The sequence below is a fragment of the Abrus precatorius genome, unplaced genomic scaffold, assembly GCF_003935025.1.
Source record: "Abrus precatorius isolate BTA unplaced genomic scaffold, Abrus_2018 Scaffold11, whole genome shotgun sequence".
Classification (NCBI taxonomy): domain Eukaryota; kingdom Viridiplantae; phylum Streptophyta; class Magnoliopsida; order Fabales; family Fabaceae; genus Abrus; species Abrus precatorius.
In genome coordinates this window covers 4,549,453-4,569,608 of record NW_020874303.1, presented here as the reverse complement: position 1 = coordinate 4,569,608, position 20,156 = coordinate 4,549,453, and the positions used below count along the sequence as shown (strand labels likewise).

General features: G+C 33.2%; 3 protein-coding genes across 3 annotated transcripts; 1 reads left to right on the top strand and 2 right to left on the bottom strand.

Moving 5' to 3' along the window:
* Positions 1-330: 330 nt before the first annotated feature.
* On the bottom strand, positions 331-1,467 carry LOC113855485 (putative F-box/FBD/LRR-repeat protein At1g78760). The gene is made up of 2 exons (XM_027487132.1): positions 598-1,467; positions 331-462 (listed from the first exon to the last, which is right to left on the bottom strand). Exons 1-2 carry the CDS (start codon positions 1,465-1,467, stop codon positions 331-333), a joined length of 1,002 nt encoding a protein of 333 aa, XP_027342933.1.
* A 2,813-nt stretch (positions 1,468-4,280) lies between these two features.
* Positions 4,281-11,529, top strand: LOC113855484 (choline transporter protein 1-like). Its single transcript, XM_027487131.1, has 10 exons — positions 4,281-4,583; positions 5,106-5,464; positions 5,737-5,882; positions 6,709-6,892; positions 7,899-7,972; positions 8,088-8,201; positions 9,433-9,789; positions 10,302-10,562; positions 10,704-10,931; positions 11,338-11,529. Exons 1-10 carry the CDS (start codon positions 4,399-4,401, stop codon positions 11,527-11,529), a joined length of 2,100 nt encoding a protein of 699 aa, XP_027342932.1. The 5' UTR covers positions 4,281-4,398.
* Positions 11,530-13,082: 1,553 nt separating this feature from the next.
* Positions 13,083-19,438, bottom strand: LOC113855483 (putative nuclear RNA export factor SDE5). Its single transcript, XM_027487130.1, has 8 exons — positions 18,952-19,438; positions 18,310-18,335; positions 17,541-17,618; positions 14,709-14,813; positions 14,481-14,537; positions 14,056-14,123; positions 13,679-13,946; positions 13,083-13,202 (listed from the first exon to the last, which is right to left on the bottom strand). Exons 1-8 carry the CDS (start codon positions 19,436-19,438, stop codon positions 13,083-13,085), a joined length of 1,209 nt encoding a protein of 402 aa, XP_027342931.1.
* Positions 19,439-20,156: the final 718 nt, after the last annotated feature.

Genomic DNA, 20,156 nt, shown 5'->3' with positions numbered 1-20,156 from the left:
TCAAAAACTTGATAAAGAACAAGTCTTCATAAATTAACATTCCCCAAACAGACATTTCAGAAAATAAAAATGTGTAAAAAAGTACCAAGTTAACATGCACCGGACTTGATTACTAACAATAATTTTCTTTATGGACCTTCCGCTTCAACCTAAGGTAAAATTAATAGACTTTTAGAGACTATATTCTACAGGTTTCAGGTCATATTTGGTCTTAAATATGCAATTTTAAACACGGTAATCGGTTAAGGTGTCGAACAAGTCAAGGATTACGAAGGATAGGTTCTCCCATACTTGCAACTAGTACTTTCACGAAGCTGACAATTATGACCGTTAATTAAGGACAAGAACTTCGAGCTTAGGACACTTCCCAGTAAACTGTTCCAGAAACATCTGAGTCTTTGCATGATTGGTCTTTAGACGAATTAAATTGTGAAATTCTGGAAGAGCAGCCGTAAAAGATGTCTGTAAAGAAGGCATTGACAAACTACATTAGCACATTTTCTGTCACCAATTATAAAAAAAAAGAACAAAATCGTTTACTACATCTTCATCCCACAATTTGTAATAGTACATCAAATTGCAAGTGCAGAATTTTACCTCATCCTTAAGATCACATAATGATAAGGTCAGATATTTAACATTGCACAGCTCTTTGAGCATCGTGAACAAAAATCGATGCTTATCAGAAGGCTTATACACAGTGACAAAAGCATGGGCATTCACCACGTTTTTCAAATCCTCAAACAAACAGTCCCTCACATAATCATGATCACAATCACTTCGTATTTCAACAAGACGGTGCCCTAATATCAAAAGCTTGTTACCACGAGAGTTTCGCACCAATCTCAACCGCTTGCTTAACCTATTAACAAATATTCTACTCACATCAAACGTTTCAATAGCAGGACACCCACATAGAATCCTCCACAAAACGGTTCTCTCAATATATTTCACTATGAGTTCCAAATTCTTGAGAGAGGGAAGATAAACAGAAGAAGGAATCGCGTGGAGATCACCCCGCCCCTTAAGCTTCAACGTCACGAGTGTTGCGCACGTGAACAAGCTATCGGGCAGGGGCAGCACGCGACACATGCAGAGTCCCACGTTGTAAAAGCTCATGCACAAGGTGATGTTGAGGGATTCAACTTTTCCGGCTACAGCGGCGGAAATCCATTGTTCTTTGACATTAGGAAAACGACGTAAGTGTTTTTTGCATTCGAAACTGAACCTCGTTATTCTCTGTGTCGTCCGTTGACTCATGAAGTTGTCGATTATTAAGAATAAGTTGTCGGGGGTGTGTGATGGCATGAGCACGAAGTCAAAGGCTGGAACCATTCTCCAAAGGGATCTCCACCTGCTTGATAAAACGCACGTGCGTGTGGCTTCTTTGCTTGGAATTAACGAAAGTATCTCACACAGAATTTCGTCTGGCAACGCGCTAATCCTATCTTCTCCCTCGTTTCTCATCTTCTTCACCTTCAAAACTTTTCCTTAACACTCTTTTCAATATGGCAGATCAGAAGATTTATATTTATATACACATGAATTGACACAATCATCCTAAATCATTCTGTTAGTGAGGATTAGTTATGTGAATCTAAAGTGACAATATATTGTATCTTGTAATTCAAAACACAAATTATTATGAAAAATAAAATTTAATCAAATATAAACAAAATTAGAAAAATATATTAGGATAATGACTAAACTTATAATTTAATCTAAAAAAATAATTTATAATTTTTATAAACTTATGTTCGTAAAATTTAAAGCCAAATTTATGAAATCAATTTTCTGGTGATAAAAAAATATTAAATCAATATTTAATTTAAGATGTTTATTTTAACGTACCCATATAAAATGCTTATCCAATCTCAGAATTGATGAAACAAGATAAATCTGAGTCTTTACTCTTTTTATTTAAAGTGAAATAAATATTATTCTTTTCAATCTTGGTGGCATGAGACGAGACACCATTGTTTTTCCTTAAAATTTGAATATTAAAAGATGGTTGAGATCTTGAAGGACAAATTAAAGCACCTGTTGGGCATGTAAGTGGTTGAGACTTGAGAGAAGACAAATAGAGAGAAACATGGAAGAAAGAAGCAATAGCAAGTTTTCTAATCTCATAAAGTAGTTTCGAGGTTTCTCAACGTCACAGCAGAACGAATCAAAGACCCCATTTTTAGTTCCATGTTTTCCTGTTTCTGTTCCTCGTAGGTTGCAATTTGTTTTTATTTCATAAAAAATTTAGATTTTGAGAGATAAAAGAACTTTTAGTCGTTAATTTGATTCATCTCACAAAACAACCTAATAAATTAGATTGACCCAAACTAATCGAGACAATAAATATTTTATTCATTTCAAAGATACTTTTTTTATTGTCTTCACATTTACCTAAGTACGTGTTTGAAAATATATTTTAAAAAATTATAATCATAAATCTAATTTAAAAATTATAATTAGTAATATTAATGTAAATACAAATTTTATCTTGAAACTAAATATGCTACGAAGAATGAAGAAAACTGCAAGAGGAACACAATTATACATTTATTTATCAATTATCAATTGATACGCGCATTAAATCATTGTCTATCCTTATCGCCAAATCGGCGCAACGTTCCTTCGTTTTATTATTCAAATCTAATAATTGCCTTTTTGTTTTTTAGTACTTCCCATGGGCCCTGACTTTTATTATTTAAAATTATATTCTACATATTTGTGTAAATATTTTAAATATAAAAATATATTTAGAAATATGTATAATATTTTTTATTAGTTTATCCTTTGTGTTTTACTCTACTTAAATTTATTTGATAAAATTAGTTAAAATTTTAATAATTTATTACCGATCAAATGAATTAGAGTTATTTAATAAAAATAATCGGATAACTAACTAAAATGTCTTAAATGATTTTAAAAAGTGTTATACTAATTTTGTGAAATAAAAAGTGTTTAAAAGAATAATATATATATATATATATATATATATTAAAGTTACTTTTTAGTAAATTAAATATTACTTAAAGTTTAACTTTTAAAATTTATAAATTATTTATTTTTTTATTTTATTGAATAACTCTATTCTAACTTACGGACTAAAAAAAGTAAATTATACCTTACTAATCACACTCTTATTTTTCATTTCTTATTATAAGATAATTTGTACAATTAAATACAATTTTAATTTAAAATTATATAAGTTGATTTATATGTATTTTAATATAATAATTATATTTTATATTCCTATGATATGTATAATTATTATTTTTAAATATAATTATTATAATGTTACATGGGTTAATATTTTCAAATTAATATATATCAATCAATTAAAGTACTGTACTTTATTTAAAAATCATGAAAATTTATTTAGTTAAAATATTTTTATTTATCATGGATTTTATTTTTTAAAATGACTTATGATATCGTGCTTGCTTAATGCATGTTTAAGTATCTTTTTATATTTATCTATGATTGTAAGAGAATTAATTAACAATAGATGTTTTAAAATTTATGTTAACTAGTGTAGTTTTACGTGCACGAGACAAAAATATGAATAAAAAAATATAACATATGCTAGAAGCATAATAATAAAAAATCAAAATTAAATAATTACAACTGTTCTAGATATTTACGATTAATTATAGATGTTTGTTTCAGAAAAATAATGGCAATATGATATTTTATTTCGTAGCATTATAAGTAGAATAAATACTTATTTTTAAATTCTTGAGTTATTTTAATTTTTTACATTATTTTTATTATTATTTTCTATATAAAATAATAATTAAAATAAATATTATTTATAAAGATATAAATTAAAATAACATTTTTATAAAGTTGAAGACTTAATTAACGAATGCTAATTAGCAAAAGAAAAAAATAACGAATGCTAATAATTTGTTAAAATGAAATAAATATTTACTCGTCATAAATATGTTTCCTTTAAATTTAAAACTACTATATGATTTAATATTAAAAATATTAATAAGTGACAATTGAGTCTTATTTTCAGTTTTGTCACTTTCAGCTTCACAAGCCGGACCCATGATTTCCTAAGAACCGACATATCTCAGCTCATATATGATTATGAAGTGAGCCACAAAAGACAAGAACTCTTTTTTTTTTTTCTTTTTTCTTTAAATAAAAAAAACCACTTTAGACTTCAGAGAATATCTCTGTCTTATGATGGAATGCAAGATTTAATTCTTAAGAATCATTATTAATATTCTAATTCTAAAACCCTTTGCTCATTACAGAAGCTTTAGCAGTGTCCGAGTCCTACCTTCTACTCTACTTCTGTCCCTTCTTTTTGTGCTTTCTGTCTGAATCTCTCTCTGGAACATTGAACTGAACTGAACCAAATAGATACACATAATACAAGGCTTCAAAATGAGGGGTCCTTTGGGTGCAGTCATTGGAAGGTACACATCAAGTGATGGAACCACCCACTTGGGTGGAATCATAAGGCACAACAGAAAATGCAGAGACATAGCTGTTCTTGTCATATTTTTAGCTTTCTGGGTTGCCATGATTGTCAACTCCAGCTTTGCTTTCAGCAAAGGAAACCCATTAAGGTAAGGATCTTAAAGTTTCCAGCTTTATCTGATTCTGTATTGTGTTAATGGAGTTGCTATAATTAGCAAGTTTGTAGCTTTAAGGCTTGAATTTAAGACATGAGATGCTATTTCTCTAGGGAATACTTTAATAGTGTTTTTTTTTTCCTTAAGGATATTTTGCCATGGATGTTAACTTTCGACCATTTATGCATTTCCTCTGTGTGTGTATGAGGGGAGGGGGGGTAGGTGTTCCCTGCGGTCCTACATTTTCTACTTTCCCTTTTCTTTCAGTTTTTGGGTCTTTAATTTGTATAATTATTCAACAAAGCTATGGCAAATGTCCTATGTTTGTTGGATTTTGATAAAAAAAAAAAGTGATTATAAATTTTTGGAATTTAAAATGCCTGAACCATACAATCTCAAAAAATGACTTGAGAGTGCAATAATCTTGATTGTATAGTAGCGTGCACCGATAATTTTATTCTCCCTTTTGTGGTTATGGTTGTGTAATTTGTGATCACTGTTATTATGGCTTACTAGGCTTACTTATGGGCTGGACTACAAAGGAAATGTGTGCGGTGACAAGCATGCTGCTGAAGACCTTCGAGAATTGGAGCTCAGATACTGGCTAAATCCTAATCAGGTTTATCAGAGTGGATTGAAGGATAGCCAAGTCAAACTGGCCGATGCCCGCAGTATATGCTTGCTGGACTGCCCTATGCCTTCGGAAGATTCACTTACTTGGGTGTGTGATTATCCTGAAGGAGATATCCGTGTTTCAATGAATGATTGGATTGATATGAACTATGATTATTTTGAGTTTCTTACTCCAGAAATGAGAAACTCCTCTCTTCAACTTCAGGGCCCTTGTTATCCTCTCATATTTCCTAGTGTAAATGGTGAGAAAACTTTTGCATTCTAATGCTTTCATAAAGATCATGTTTTGTTGTTTGTCTATTAATGGTTGTGTTGTGTGGATGCATTACTTTGATTTTTGACCCTGGTGTCATATTCTGCCCCTTGTAAGAAGGGCATCGTTTTTAGGTTTTCTTTTTTCTTTCTTTGGGGGTTAGAGATGTGGGCAAGGGAGAGGGTGTTAGTGAACTTTCAATATCTTATATATAACAAGTTTTATAAAATACCTGATTCTTAAAGCATACTTTTTGTCTAGTTTACTGGAGTTGCCAATTCATTGCTAGAGCATCAAATGTATCTTTAAAGCATTGGCAGCAGATGGGCGGAGTTAACATCAATGAAGACATTGTTATTGACAAGTCCATTCATGAGAATATCAATTCTCGATCAGCTGTCTTCAAGGTTAACTTTTTTCAACTTTCTATTTTTGTTCTTATTGATGTTATGACTGATTTTTCCAGGGGAAAGCATAACCCCTTAAATCATTCTTCTATATTGTGTGTATATTATTTTATCCTTATCTTAGTTTTAACTTGTAACCCAAGAAATTAAAGGAAGCATCCTAGCACAAGCATTCTGCTGAAATATATGTAGCAAAGACAGAAGACAAATTTAAGTTTCTATTCACTTGGTTTTAGCTAACCTTTCATATCAAACCCGATCCTCTCTGCTGATTGAATTTAACATTTGACTGGTTGATACTTTTTGAGTGTTCTTAGTAGGAATAGAAATGCAATAAGTAGAAAGTAATAACAACTAAGTGTTATGGTCTTATGGATGCTTGTCTATGGTCCAGATTGGGTAAGTTTCTGCAAAAGCAATTATAGGAGAAGAAAATAAGGAGATAAAATAAATAAAAATCTTCTCATAAGTTAAAATCAGTTTATACACTCATGTTTTAAAGTTAAATGAGAGAGCTTCTGAAAAGGTAAAAGAACATTCGTTGATTTTAATTTAAAGGAGAAGTTTGATTCATTTTTTTCCCTTTTTGTCTTCTATAGGTACTACTAATCGAGAAGTTAATCCAAACTGGGCCTACATGCATTATGTTTTGAATCTTGATACCTTACCTATTTTCACTTATCCTTTCCTTCACCCTTTGCAACATCTCACTCTTACCAAGTACAGTTGTTTGAAAGCTTGCTTTGCTCTTCCATTTGGTCTGCCGTTAAGCATTATATGTATGCATTACAGAAATTTAAAGTTTCACAAATATTTTAATTTGCAGAGATACATGGCTGACATAGGAAAGGCATGGCCTGTGCTGATTGTATGTGGAGGGATTTTACCTCTGTTTCTGTCTGTGGTTTGGCTGCTAATGATTCGGCATTTTGTTTCTGCAATGCCTTGGATAACAGTGGTTTTCTTTAATGTTCTCATAGTATCAGTTACAATGTTCTTCTACCTAAAAGGTTAGGATCTCTGCTGGGCTATTTTGTGGTCCAAATGTCTGTTTTCAAGGAATCATCGCTTTTCAGAAGATGACCAAAATATGAATATTCCTTTTTTATTATATTTTTTTCCCTTTCTTTGGCCTATGTATTCAATACTTACTTCCTTGTCAGCTGCATGGCCTATCCATATTTGTGATCATCATTTTCATAAGTACACCCTTACATCAGCTGTATTTTTGCATCCTTTCTGATATATCCAATCAAGCACACAACACTTCTCTTGTTGTATGTTCAGTTTGACACATGTTGCAAAAATATTGTTAGACACTTCCCATAGATTTGCTTGTGTAACAATTTAGACTAAGTCCCCGTTTGTCATAAAATTAGAAGATCAATTCTTACACTTTCCAACAAAAAACTTATGTTTCAATGAAATATGTATGGATCAAATTAATTTAGGATCACATCTTAGTCACATTCAAGGGTTCAAAATTTATTCTACCGAACTCTAAACCGCATAGACACTAAAACTTTAAATGTAATTGTTGGGCCAGACACATTCAAAGTAATCTAGACATGTCTATGTTAAAATACATGACTTATAGTTGAGGAAGGGATCATATGGAAAGAACTGAATAGTTTAATTGTAGTGTGTTTTCTTGTATTAGAATTTAGAATGTTAAAAAATGTTAGATGATATGACTTGCACTTGATTTTTGAATGCTTTGAGTTTGTATTTTGATAGCATGGTCATTCATTGGGACTTGGAAATGATCCATATGTTATCTTTGTTCTTTGTATTTTGAGCATTGGAAAGAATGAAGAAATTTGCTTGCTTGTGTGGTATATAGTTCATAAAATATTAAATGTTTGATGAAAGAATGTGTGTAACTTGATACATATATTATGCTTGGTGGTTCAATGTTTATAACTTTTGAACACATATTTTCATTACTAATTTTCTAGATTTTGAGCAAACATCAATCAAACAAATAATGCTTAATGTTGTCTTCCTGACTTTCAGTTGGATGGATAGGAAATGATGCTATTTCCCCCATCATTGGTGAGCATGATGCTTACATTCATGTATTTGTGAGGGTAAGTATTGTTGTGACTGAGCCCTTATCTATTTATGCTGCGATCTCTCTCTCACCTTGCATTGATGATTTTATCATATGAAAGTGTAAATCTTACAAAAAGGTTTCATTTTCAGGAGCTGACTCATCTACGTGTTGTGACTGTCTTTATGACCTTTATCATGGTTGTTGCCATTCTTACTTCAATAGCTATTGTTCGTCGCATCCTTATGGCAACTTCTGTCCTTAAGGCAAGCAATTTTATTTATATGCAATTATGAAACTCTGATTTAGTTGTTTTTTATATTTGATTGATATCTGATAGCAATTATGTGTAATTTTAAACTTTGTTTAAAGGCTGAACTTCTAATTGGGGTCAGATTTAGAGTAAGTTACACAATATCTGTATGTATTTTTGAACTTTTCCAATTAACCTTTTGAGTTTTTTTTAATGTTATTTCTCAACTTTGGTTTACATTCTTTCCAGTGAACCAACACCAATTAAAAACTTTGTCAGTGCACTTTGCTAATGTTTATTTTTCTATAGGAGGCTTGAAAATAAAACATTATGATTGTAGGGTAAGAAAGTGTTGAACCACAAGGCGTGATGTGTAAAATAATTAATAACTTCCATTAAAATTAATTGAGAAGGAACTTTCAATTTCAACCAAAGTTGGGGGGAGGGGGCAAGTGTTGCAAAAAAGAAAAAGAAAAGAAAAAGAGAAAACCTTTAGGGATGTTAGTTGAAAAAAGGGTGACAGTACAGGGGGATTATGTGTAATATATCCCAAAAATTAATGTACATCATTTGGTTTCAAAGAAGTAAAATGAATTAGTGTTTTGGTGCAATAAAATTGAGAAACATCCTCCTTTTCTATTAGTCTTTGTGCTTGAAGTAATTAGGATAAAATGTGAAGCCAATGTTGAGTAATATGCTTGTAGCTGGATAAAGTCAGCTTACTTATCAAGTATTCCTATACTGTGAGTTCTTACATAGATTAAGCAATTGAAGTGTATGTATATCTGTTCTGGGAAAAAAACTGTAAAGCTCGAGCTAATCTTATCTTGCTAACTCTCTTTCTGGCAGCAGTAATATTCACAGCTTTGATCAGTCATTGTTCTTTTTTAATGATTCAATGAATGGTTGCTTAACCTTATATTCCTCTGGCATTGTCATTTGTTGGAAACCATAACATTTTCATTGTCAATATGTGATATATGTCTTGCTTGTGGAACCTTTATTTCATGCCTCTTCTGACCCACACCCCTGTATAATACATTATTTTCACATCCATTGGTTGCAAAGTTACACATAACTTCCCTTCTCAAAATTGTTACACTTACCTAAGCCCATTGTTGCATAACATCGTTCAATATAGCACTGCTAGAATTAATGTTACTGTTGTTGAATGATGATTCTGCATTCTTTGCATTATGAAATTCAATCAGTTCAATTGATTTCAATGCAAATATTGCTCACAGGTTGCTGCAAAAGTGATAGGAGAGGTTCAAGCACTTATTATCTTTCCAATCATACCATATGGTATTCTTGCAGTATTCTACATGTTCTGGATTTCTGCTGCTCTCCATTTGTTCAGCTCTGGTCAAGTTGTTCAGAATAATTGCAACTCTAACTGCTGCTCATATAGTCTCACTGAGAAAAAGGTGATTTGTGATCAGTGTTGTGGATATAGCATTCATTACACACCGCATATTGGAGTTGCCATCCTTTTTCACCTATTTGGGTGTTATTGGGCTACACAATTTTTCATAGCTTTCTCATCAACGGTGATTGCTGGATCTGTTGCCTCTTATTATTGGGCCCATGGTGAAGCATCTGTAAGTCCAAATATTCTGTTCATAAATGAAATGAACAATGATGTGAGGGAAGGTTTTATGCAGATATGATTACTAAACTTTGATGAGATTGAATTATATGCAGCCCCAGCCAGACCAGGGGCCATGGTTTGCTTTTTGGCTAAGAACTGCTTCTTTATCATCATAAGGTGTACTAGTGTAGGATTATAAATAGTTCAAATATGAATATCATTTTATCAATTAACACAATAATTTGGTCAAAGATTGGATGAACAAGATAGTAAATTTCCTTGTGTCAAGGAAAATTTTTAGCTTCCTAATAATAAAGATCAAAGTCAGACTAAATGACAAACTGCTCGTGCTTATTTGTTGGCTAATTTGAATTTGATTATAATTAGAACAACAACCAAATCTTATCTCACTTGGTGAGGTTGGCTGAATTTGATTATATAATATTAAACATTTTTACTTTTATAATTACAAAGTTATCTTTTATATATGTTATTAAATGTAACTCATCTTTCTCAATGCAGCCAGAAATTCCTTTTCTTTCTGTCTTTTCCTCAATGAGAAGGCTTATGCGTTACAGTCTTGGTTCTGTGGCTCTTGGCTCTCTGACTGTATCATTTGTCGAGTCAATCCGCTTTCTGCTTGAATCTATTCGCAGGAAACTAAAAGTCTCCAGTCATGTACCTGACAGCTGGATTGGCAAGGCTGCATACCAATGTTCTCAATGTTTTCAAAGGTGTATTGAGTGGATCATCAAAGCAGTGAACCGAAATGCTTACATCATGGTAAATTTTGTAATCTTCCAAGAACCATTTTTGCATGCATGATGCATCATGTTGATAGATATGTGCAGCTATGAATTTTCTGCAGCTATTACGTATGAATTTCTGCATTTAACTTCTCAGTTATCCCCTTGACACCTGCAGATTGCTATAACGGGTAAAAGTTTCTTTAGAGCTTCTGCTATTGCAACAGAATTGATCATGAATAACATCCTACGGATTGGACGTGTCAATGTGATAGGAGATGTTATTTTGTTCCTTGGAAAACTATGTGTCAGCCTTTCAAGTGCTGTTTTTGCTTTCCTCATGTTGGATGCACACAAGTACAGATCTGCACATAACAAGATCTCATCTCCATTATTGCCTGTTGTGGTATGTTCTATATAATCTAATTAAAAGAGTAGGGTTGGAAGATCAATTATGGTTTAACCAAAGTCTAAAAGATATTACTTCAATTTTTAGTTGATAGTGTGTGTACCTCTTGATGGATGATTGGTCAAAATATTTTAGTTTGTTCTATTATACAAACTCCATGTGTTTCTGTTCCAAACAAATGGTTCATTACTATTCAGAATTTTCAAATAAACTGATATTGATTCAAAATCATTATGGCCCTACCTTAGCCAATGCGTTGGCATTTACTACTACTTATAGAACTTGATTCAATATCATTATGGTCCTCTCTCCTAATATGCTTCTTATATGCGCTCGAGCACTGCCATTTATTGTTGAATTGTGAACATTATCAGAACCTCATAATGGATTTTGTATTATGCAGGTTTGCTGGGCTCTTGGATATATTGTTGCAACTCTTTTCTTTGCAGTTGTAGAGATGTCAATTGACACCATCATTCTCTCATTCTGCCAGGACTCTGAAGAGCATGGGACAGCACAGTATGCTCCACCTCTTCTCATTGAAACTCTTGGGGACCACAATGAGATGCAGAGACTTACACAAGGACCCCAATGAAATATTTCCTTGTATTATTTTCTGTGATGAATTCTAACAGAGCTTCAAGACTGAGAATTTTGGTCCGCTGCATATTTTTGCCACCTCAGTTCTGTTCTTCCCCATGTATATATGTAATATACAATGTTCAATGAAGGTTCTTTGTGGTTAAGGTAGCCATTCTAAGTAGTTTTATTTTTTGACAAATTAGTTATGCTAGGATATCATGTTGGCATGAAATGAACAAATTTAATACTTGTTCTTATGTAATTATAATCTTTGTCAAACCTGCATCGTATGATTATTGATGTCTGTACTAGAGTGTTTATTATTTTTCATATCTTGCAATACTAATTTTTCTTAAAGACTGAACATCTAGAAGTCACTACAATGACACAGAAATAAAAATGTTTGGTCCGTTTGAATGGGCAAAGAAAATGTATTTGCACTGTTAGAATTTAGTAAGAAATTGTTTTTATGGGTGTGATGTGAGTTTGATTTTCTCTTTGGTTACCTTATCTCAAACTCTTAAATTGCATGACTATATGCCTATATAGTGATTGTTACGAACCCACTCCCAACAGTGATGATATCATTAAATATTTCATTTGAAGAAAATTGAGAATGTGACAATTACAGGGTTTGTTTGTTAAAGATATCAACATCTCAGATGTAGTAGTTTCCTAATATTGAAGCACTTCTCCATTCAAGTTCTTACTTTAATCCATAAAATAATAATATTATTTTTACTAAACTAATTTATATAGACATTAGATTTATGTTAATCCAGTCACACTTCAGGTATAATTCTTTACACTTGCGTACTACTTTCAGTTCCCTTTCAAAAACATACATAGCCTTTGTTGCTTCAATTTTATCTTGATTGACACCGTCTCTCCATAAGCATTTTATAAAGATAAAAATAAATAAATAATATCTTAAAAGCGTAATCACAAATCAGAGAGTCAAGTATTATCATTTTATAAATATATATTTGTATAAATCTAAGCCAAAAGTTAATTTTATAAATTAAATTATTTATGTACACGCAATTTTGGTTTCAATTGGATTGAATCAAATCAATTTTTAAACTTAAATCTAACATTAAATTCAATAAAATTAAAACAATTCAGTTTTTGCGGTTTTAAATTTTTTTATTTTCAGCTTATCCGACTTCCAGTTAATTTGGTTTGATTTTATAATTTACATTTGATTTGGTCGGTTTGTGAATACCCTTAACTATAATTGGCATGAAGTACATTATATTTAGTGGCATTGAATTTTTTTCACTTCCGCTAGAGTTGATTCCAGATTATACTCAAAACAGGTCCTTATTCTACATTATGAAATTAATTTGCATGATAACTAATGTCATCAGTTTCTTCCTTTGAGCACTAATTTAATAATCGTAAACGGAAAATTTAATAACAAAAAAATAATGTGACATTGAAAGGACAATTTCAGTATTATATATATCTTTAGAAAATCTATTTGATATATAAATTGATGAGAGTAAAATACTAATGGGAGATCAGGCATATTTTTGAAGGACGAAAACATACATACTAAAATATTCAGCTTTTTTGTGCAAAACTCAAACTCTTCCTATCAATGACATCTACTTGGAGGAGTAAGGTCCGACCAATGTCCTCCTCTGTCCATTTAATGGAATTCTTGTTCAGCAGCTTAATAATCTGCGAAAGATATGTGGAATGGAATAATATCCTTAATGTTCATCAACTGGGTTCCATGAACATGTTAAAATGCCCCCAACAAAGTATGCTTGTAGAATAAAAAACAATTTTCCACATCAGCCTCCTAATACATAAGGAAATGCAATGTGCATGCTTTCCAAAGATTGAATGCTTGAATAAGATAGCTATGTTTTGCATACGAAATGACTGCATTTTACGTGCCAAAATACATGCGAGTGATATGTCATTTCAAATTATGTCAGAATATGAACCTTATGATTTATGAATTGTCAACACTACACGTTACTCTTAACTTTATCAAATCTATCTTCTCATTCATTTATGAATAAATATAATCATGATCACAAAAAATTTGTGTTTAATGATTTTTATTAGCACACTAAGTGTAAATTAACGTATTATTCATTCACTATGGCGCAAATTTGTTAAGCCAATTTCAAGTTTGTGCGCCTTACCAATTTTTTCCTAGCTCCTTTTCTATCTTCATCTCCTGTCCCAACTATGACTCGAAGGTACTTGATTGCTGGAAAGGTTAAAGTACGAATATCATTTATCGGATCAAGGTGTGCCATGCAATTCTTTCCATAATCAAATGACTTGCACAGAAATTGCTGCCTACCATGAATGCCAGAGAGAGAAGTTAAATGAAGTTTGAGAAGATGAAGGGCCTGCTTTGGCTCATGCTCGTGCAAATCAAGAGGTATTTCATCATCGTTGGTTTCACTGCAGTCAAATTCAAGTTTTGCTTTCCAATGAGCCAAGGAAGGAAACACATGGCTAAAAAAGGTGACGGACTGAAGGTAGAAAGAAACTGCTGAATTTTGATACTAACTTGGTTCGAAAAAGCTTCTGCGCAGATTTTTCATCTGCTTCTCGAGCCATTCTATTAAAAAAATGCCCCTGTACATTAAAGAATATTTAAACAATCTAATAGCATCTCTAGATGGGACTACTAATTACTAAAGTGCAGCTATCCTGAAATATAGGTCTTTGGATTTAATGGAAACAAAATCCAATATCTTTATGTTCACCATTATATAAAAGCACAATCAACTAAGCAACTTGAGGACAAAATAAACAAATAATTAAATGAAAAACGATTAAAAATTTGAATTAAATCAATAACAGAAAGATGCTTGAAAATTTCAAATAAGCAAAAGATAATCCAATTCCAATACACACAAGATTAATGACCAACTAGAAGTCTTCCTGGAAAAGAGAAAATAAAAAACAACAAATTAAGCCACTCATTTATACCTGTTCTCGTAGTCTGTCTGCCCGGGCATAATCACTCTTGACAAATGCATCAACAGCCTGAAAAGCAGCTGAGATAATTGATACTACTATTTTCAACCCATTCATAGCATTGTCTACAGAAACACAATAGTTGATCCTGACCAGTCGTACAAGTACATCTTTATGCAAACTTTAGTGTGTTCACTGTGTTGTCCAGAAACATCAAGGAAAAAAGTGTAGGAATCTTACAGCTCGGTAGTATTCTTTCATGGTAAGCCAATGTTCCCTCACGGATTGACGTAGTGCCTTATAACTATTCTCATCATCGTCACTCTCTACATTCAAAATTATGTGCTGAAGTGGATAAATAACAGAAATAAATACATTTAAAAAGTTCGGAAAGTAGAATCAATTAAATAAACAAAATGTGCTTTATGAGAAGGAAAACAACGATAAAAAATTCTGACAATTCATGTATTAATTTATTGGGCCACTACAAGAAAGGGTTTTTGCACAAGATTTGTTCCTGGATTATACCAATGTAGCAGGCTTACATGACAAAACTAGCTTTTGCGACTATGGTGTGCTGGGTGTGTGAAATGTGACTTGAGGGATACAAGATTATTTCATGAAAACTGAAGGTTCAAACCATGAAAGTTTATCAGTTAAGTAAATAAAAGAGCATGAAATCATTAAGTTGATTGGATTTCGAGAAGAATGGTAGGTAGAGCTAGGAAAGACACAACACTAGTGAAAATCTAGTATTATTATTATTATTATTATTGTTGGTATTGCTTGAAAACTGTCTGTCACATTAGATAATGATAGAGGTGGCAAAATGTGCTGCTTGACCCAATTTGGGCTCCAAACCTATTGGGCTAGGCCGAAAATCCCACTTTTATTTAGAGCCACAAAAGTATCCTCCAAAGCCTGAACTGAGCCCATGTTTTACAATTGAAGTGGCCAAGACAACCCGAACCACATTAAAACACCTTGAATGAGTCAAGGCTACGAAAGGTTGAAATTGTTGAGTCTAAAATTTGGTACCCAAGCTCAATAGTTTAGGGGCCCTTAACAAGTGGAGCCATTTTGCCACCACTATATAATGAGTAATGACAGCACAGCTGTGGATAGCCAAGGAATTTGCTAGTGAAAAGTGAAAACAGTTTTCTGGATCCTATTCATAGAAAAGGCAAAGAATGAGCAAAAACTACAGACCAATAGCAGTATAGCTACGAGAATGTCCCTACACTCTAATGAGTATCATCACTTCTTTACAAATAATCTCCTTGCACATACCTTCCTTAACAATTTGTGATTCTACATCGATTGTTTGTTGAACTGTTGTGGTGTCTTTTGGAAGTCTCACAGCAGGCCTGCGATATGGTATTACCCTCACTGGATGCCTTCATTTCGGTAATTCTTCAGACCTTTGTGGAAAACTAAATAAAGATTCTAAAATTTCTTTCTGGAGCCCAACTCTATCTTTGTCTCTTTTTGGTGAATCAAATAAATTGCATAATTCCTCACTGTAGAAAGCAACAACATAAATTTATCCTCTGAAAATGAAAAAGATAAAAGTAGAATGTAGTTATGAAGTAGAAAGCAATATAATCACAATGAGGCACCTGGGTACACAGTTTACATCTGGATGCTGATCTCTTGACTGTCACAAGGGGAAAAATGACAAGAAAACTGCATAAGGAGGCTATAATGAATATTTATATTAAAAGGCATATCAAAATTCAAGTTGCACAGAATCATCAACAAGCAGAATGTGTTCTCATTGGAAAGCTAGCGTTCCAAATAAAAAATTACAATAGATTTCAAAGAGGAGTAAATGTTGGGGAAAACCAAACACAAGAACACAATTATCTAAAGTGAGCAGCGGAAACAATTCCCCAAACTTGCAAGAACCTGTGAGGAGCAACAACAATAACAAATGGCAGCAACAAATACAAGGACACAGAGAATTATTTACGTGGGAAAACCCTCTCAATGTGAGAAGTAAAAACCCACGGGCTCAAGCCAGTCAATTAAACTCCACTATAATCAAATGAGGTTACAAGAGAGTCTCAAAATACTGCACAAATTCATGCAAACAACCAGCTAATACAACCAAGCAATAAAGCCTAACCAAAGAGAGAAAATCTCACAAAACAGAGCTGCTGTTCATACACGATTTCTCTCAGACAAAACCTCCAATCGACGATCCTAGCGGTCAGAATGAAGAAATATACGTCTGGGAACTTCTGTCAAAGTTTCAGCTCAATCCAACGGTTGAATAAGGAGAAATAACGATTTCTATGCGGCTGATCTGTGCAGAGTCACCAAAAACAGGGCTTCTGTGCGAAGACAGTATCTCCAACTTCAGACCTCCAATCGACAATCCGAACGGTCAGAACAAAGAGCACCGTGTTACGAATCTGCTGTAAAATTTTCAACCCGATCCAACGGTGAACTAATCGGATATCAGAGAAAATGGAGTAGCTGGTCTGGAGCTTCTTTTCTTCCCTCACTTCCCTTCTCTCTTTTTGATGCCTCTCACCGAAAATACTCACACTAGGCTGCGAAAATGGACTTCCCTCACCCACTCCACTGACTTCTCACTCCCCTCAATTAAGTGTAGAAAATGAGCTTGAAAATTTAGACTTTTGGACACATAGTTGGGAGTCCAACCCAACAGTAAAAACTAAGCATCAATTGGTGGTTTCTTGTACCACATATACAGCTTTAAAGGGTTAAAGGGAGTTGCAATCTAGTTCTAGTGCAATAGTGTAGCATCAAATGCCAGTTCAAAAAAAGGTTTCCTGAAGGCTTACAAATTATAACTAGTTAAATACAGGGCAGGGCAGAGCCAACCAGGTTAGCAGTTGCATGGCCCCATCAAGGCTCAAAGAATTTCTTTAACATCCATCGAATTTTTATATAATTTTTGTTTGGTCATCTCAAAAGAACAAACTTAATTTAGCCAACCCAACAACTTGAAGGATCCATTTGGTTACATGGTGATCAATAGTAAGACAAAGTATAAGTCGATATGGACAACCAAGATTTTGGATTTGTCTGCTGAAACCTTACATTTTCACCAGCCAGGTCACGAACATCATTGCATTTCTCCAAAGTGGAAGCTGACTCATCAAGCAGCTCCTCCATTGTCTGCATAATGACTCCAGGTCAATTCTTCTACACAACGGATACACTTTTAAAGAAAATGTTTTAGGCAAATACAATGATAGAGGGCATTTTATGAACAAGTGATATAAATTCTCAAACATTGATAATGATATTTGGTTCATCTGCCGACCAGCTAAAATAGAACTTAGAAGTTGGACCAACTTGTATGCTTTAATATTTCTGGAATCTGGATGAAATAATTTTTTTTATTAATAATGACAATCAATTGCATTGTAATTGCTAGCGATATCTCTCCATGGTTTCACATTACTCTTTTCAAGTTTCAGCAACAAATTTATCGTTCTTTACATTTCTGAGCATGGCACTAACTTTATTCAGACTGATCAACCCCAAGATTATACATACCTTAAATATATGTACCCTTAGTATATCCTATTTTATCAACATAACCAAAGCTATTAGATTCATTGAAAATGTTTTGGTGTATTTGTATCTTATTTAGTTGCCAACAGTTCAAACAATTTTAAATACTAGTCACATGCACTTTCTTTTAAGCTTATTCTCTTGTCAATAGATGCTAACTGGTGACAATTGATGTAGTAACCATTGTTGCAAATGTAGTACTTATTCATCAAAGTAGGCCCGAAAGTAATAAAACTACTAAATTTCCAAAATGGCAAATGAGAAAATGCATGGGTAAAAGTAACTGTACCTTCTGCACATCATATCCACAGAGGCCTGCAAACACAAAGGATCGTCTTATGAAGCACATTGTAAAACAAAATATAATGTATTAATATGAAAAACAAGGACAGCAAAGCCCCCCCCCCTCAAGATTTTGAAAATCTAAAATTAACATCAGGCACCCAATGTCCCAAGAGCAAGGTCAAAATCAGATTAGCATAATAGATCATTAGCGAAGCATTAAGAAATGCAACTTGAAACCAAAAATTTGAAATGACTAAGTGATTAAGTTACTGCAGAAATATCATTTTAACCATCCTTAGAAAAAGATGATGAAATGCCATCTCTTAATAAAGGGCCAGCATTGCATATGCACATGTTAAGAAAGGAAAGCATCATAAACAATATCCCATTGAAACATACCATAAACAAGTGTCATCTGGAGCAAATACAATAGGAATACACAGAGATACATCGGGTGATATTGTAGATTAATCCTTTCTCAGCATGTAATTTGCTCCTCGGAAATGCAATATTCAATAGATTGATCTAAATAAATAAAAAGGAACTTTCATGCCTTTCTCCTGCCCCTTTTCAGTCATAAGCATTACAAGTCTACCAGCAATTACAATTTTACAAACCAACTCTTTAAAAAGAAGAAAAAATTTACCAAGAACGTCATGTATCTTATTCTTGTCAAGTTCAAAGCCCTCTTCAAGCATCCTATAGAGGAAGTCAACAACCTCATCACTCACAGTGCCCTTCGCTGCTGCAGCACTCAGTGAAGGTTTTTCACCCCATATCACTGATTCAGGGAATTCCTTCGCATCTAACTTCAACGGTTTTCTTACTTCTCTTTTAGACTTACTCCATGTCTTGGGTTGAATGCAGTCTCTTCCAACAACTCCAGCAACATTACCCAGTGATGCACCACGAAATCCTGACTTCACTGCACCATGAAAAGACTTAGGAACAGAGACATTTATTGCACCCTTCAACTCATCTTTAGACCCACAAAGAATTTCTGCAGCCAAATTAACATCTTGTTTTGCCTCCCAATAGGCATTTGCAATGTCCTCCAAAGCAAATGCAGAACCAAAGGATTCAAGCAACCCCCTCAGATTCCCCTGCTCACTGTCAGGTGATTTTGCTTCCATTTTCAAATATCCTGCTCACCCTCAGCACAACAGAAAGCTACTAGCCAAAAAAATAAACAAAAAAAAGCGTCAGTAAGAGCATGAACAGCACACAACACCTGCAAGGAAGAGAAACTGCGAAACAAACAACCAGTGATTAAACTGAAATTTTTTTTTTACATTAACTGCTTCTTACTCAGCCTTATTCTCTAAGTAAAATCATAAAATTGACAGATATATTATTCATATACAAAATACATTCATTGAGAACTATTTTTTTTTTCTTGTTTTTACATCCATCATCTTGTCTCACTTCTTTCATCTCTTTCTTTGTACAAACAAATTGTGCATAAATACAAATTCTCAATTTGAAAATGTAGGACACTGTGCGTGAAGCATTTAAAGGTTAAAGCAGATTAATCAAAATTTTCTTACTTCTATTTTCTGAGCAATCAAACGAGGGAAGCGAAGAATGCGAAATCGTATAAAAATTGAAAATTAAGATGAGAAAAGAGAGAAGGTAAGAAGAATGGAAGGTAATGTTTTAAAAGAAGCTATGCAGTTGGAACTTGTGTGACTGTGGTGCTTGATGCTCAAGAAAACGAAGAGACGGAGAGATGATGGTCATGAATTCATGTGACTATGTGAGGCATACATGCGTGCGCACACATACATGCATGTACGTGAAGAAACAAACTGAGGAAGTGAAACAGTGAAAGTAATGGAAGGATCCGTATTC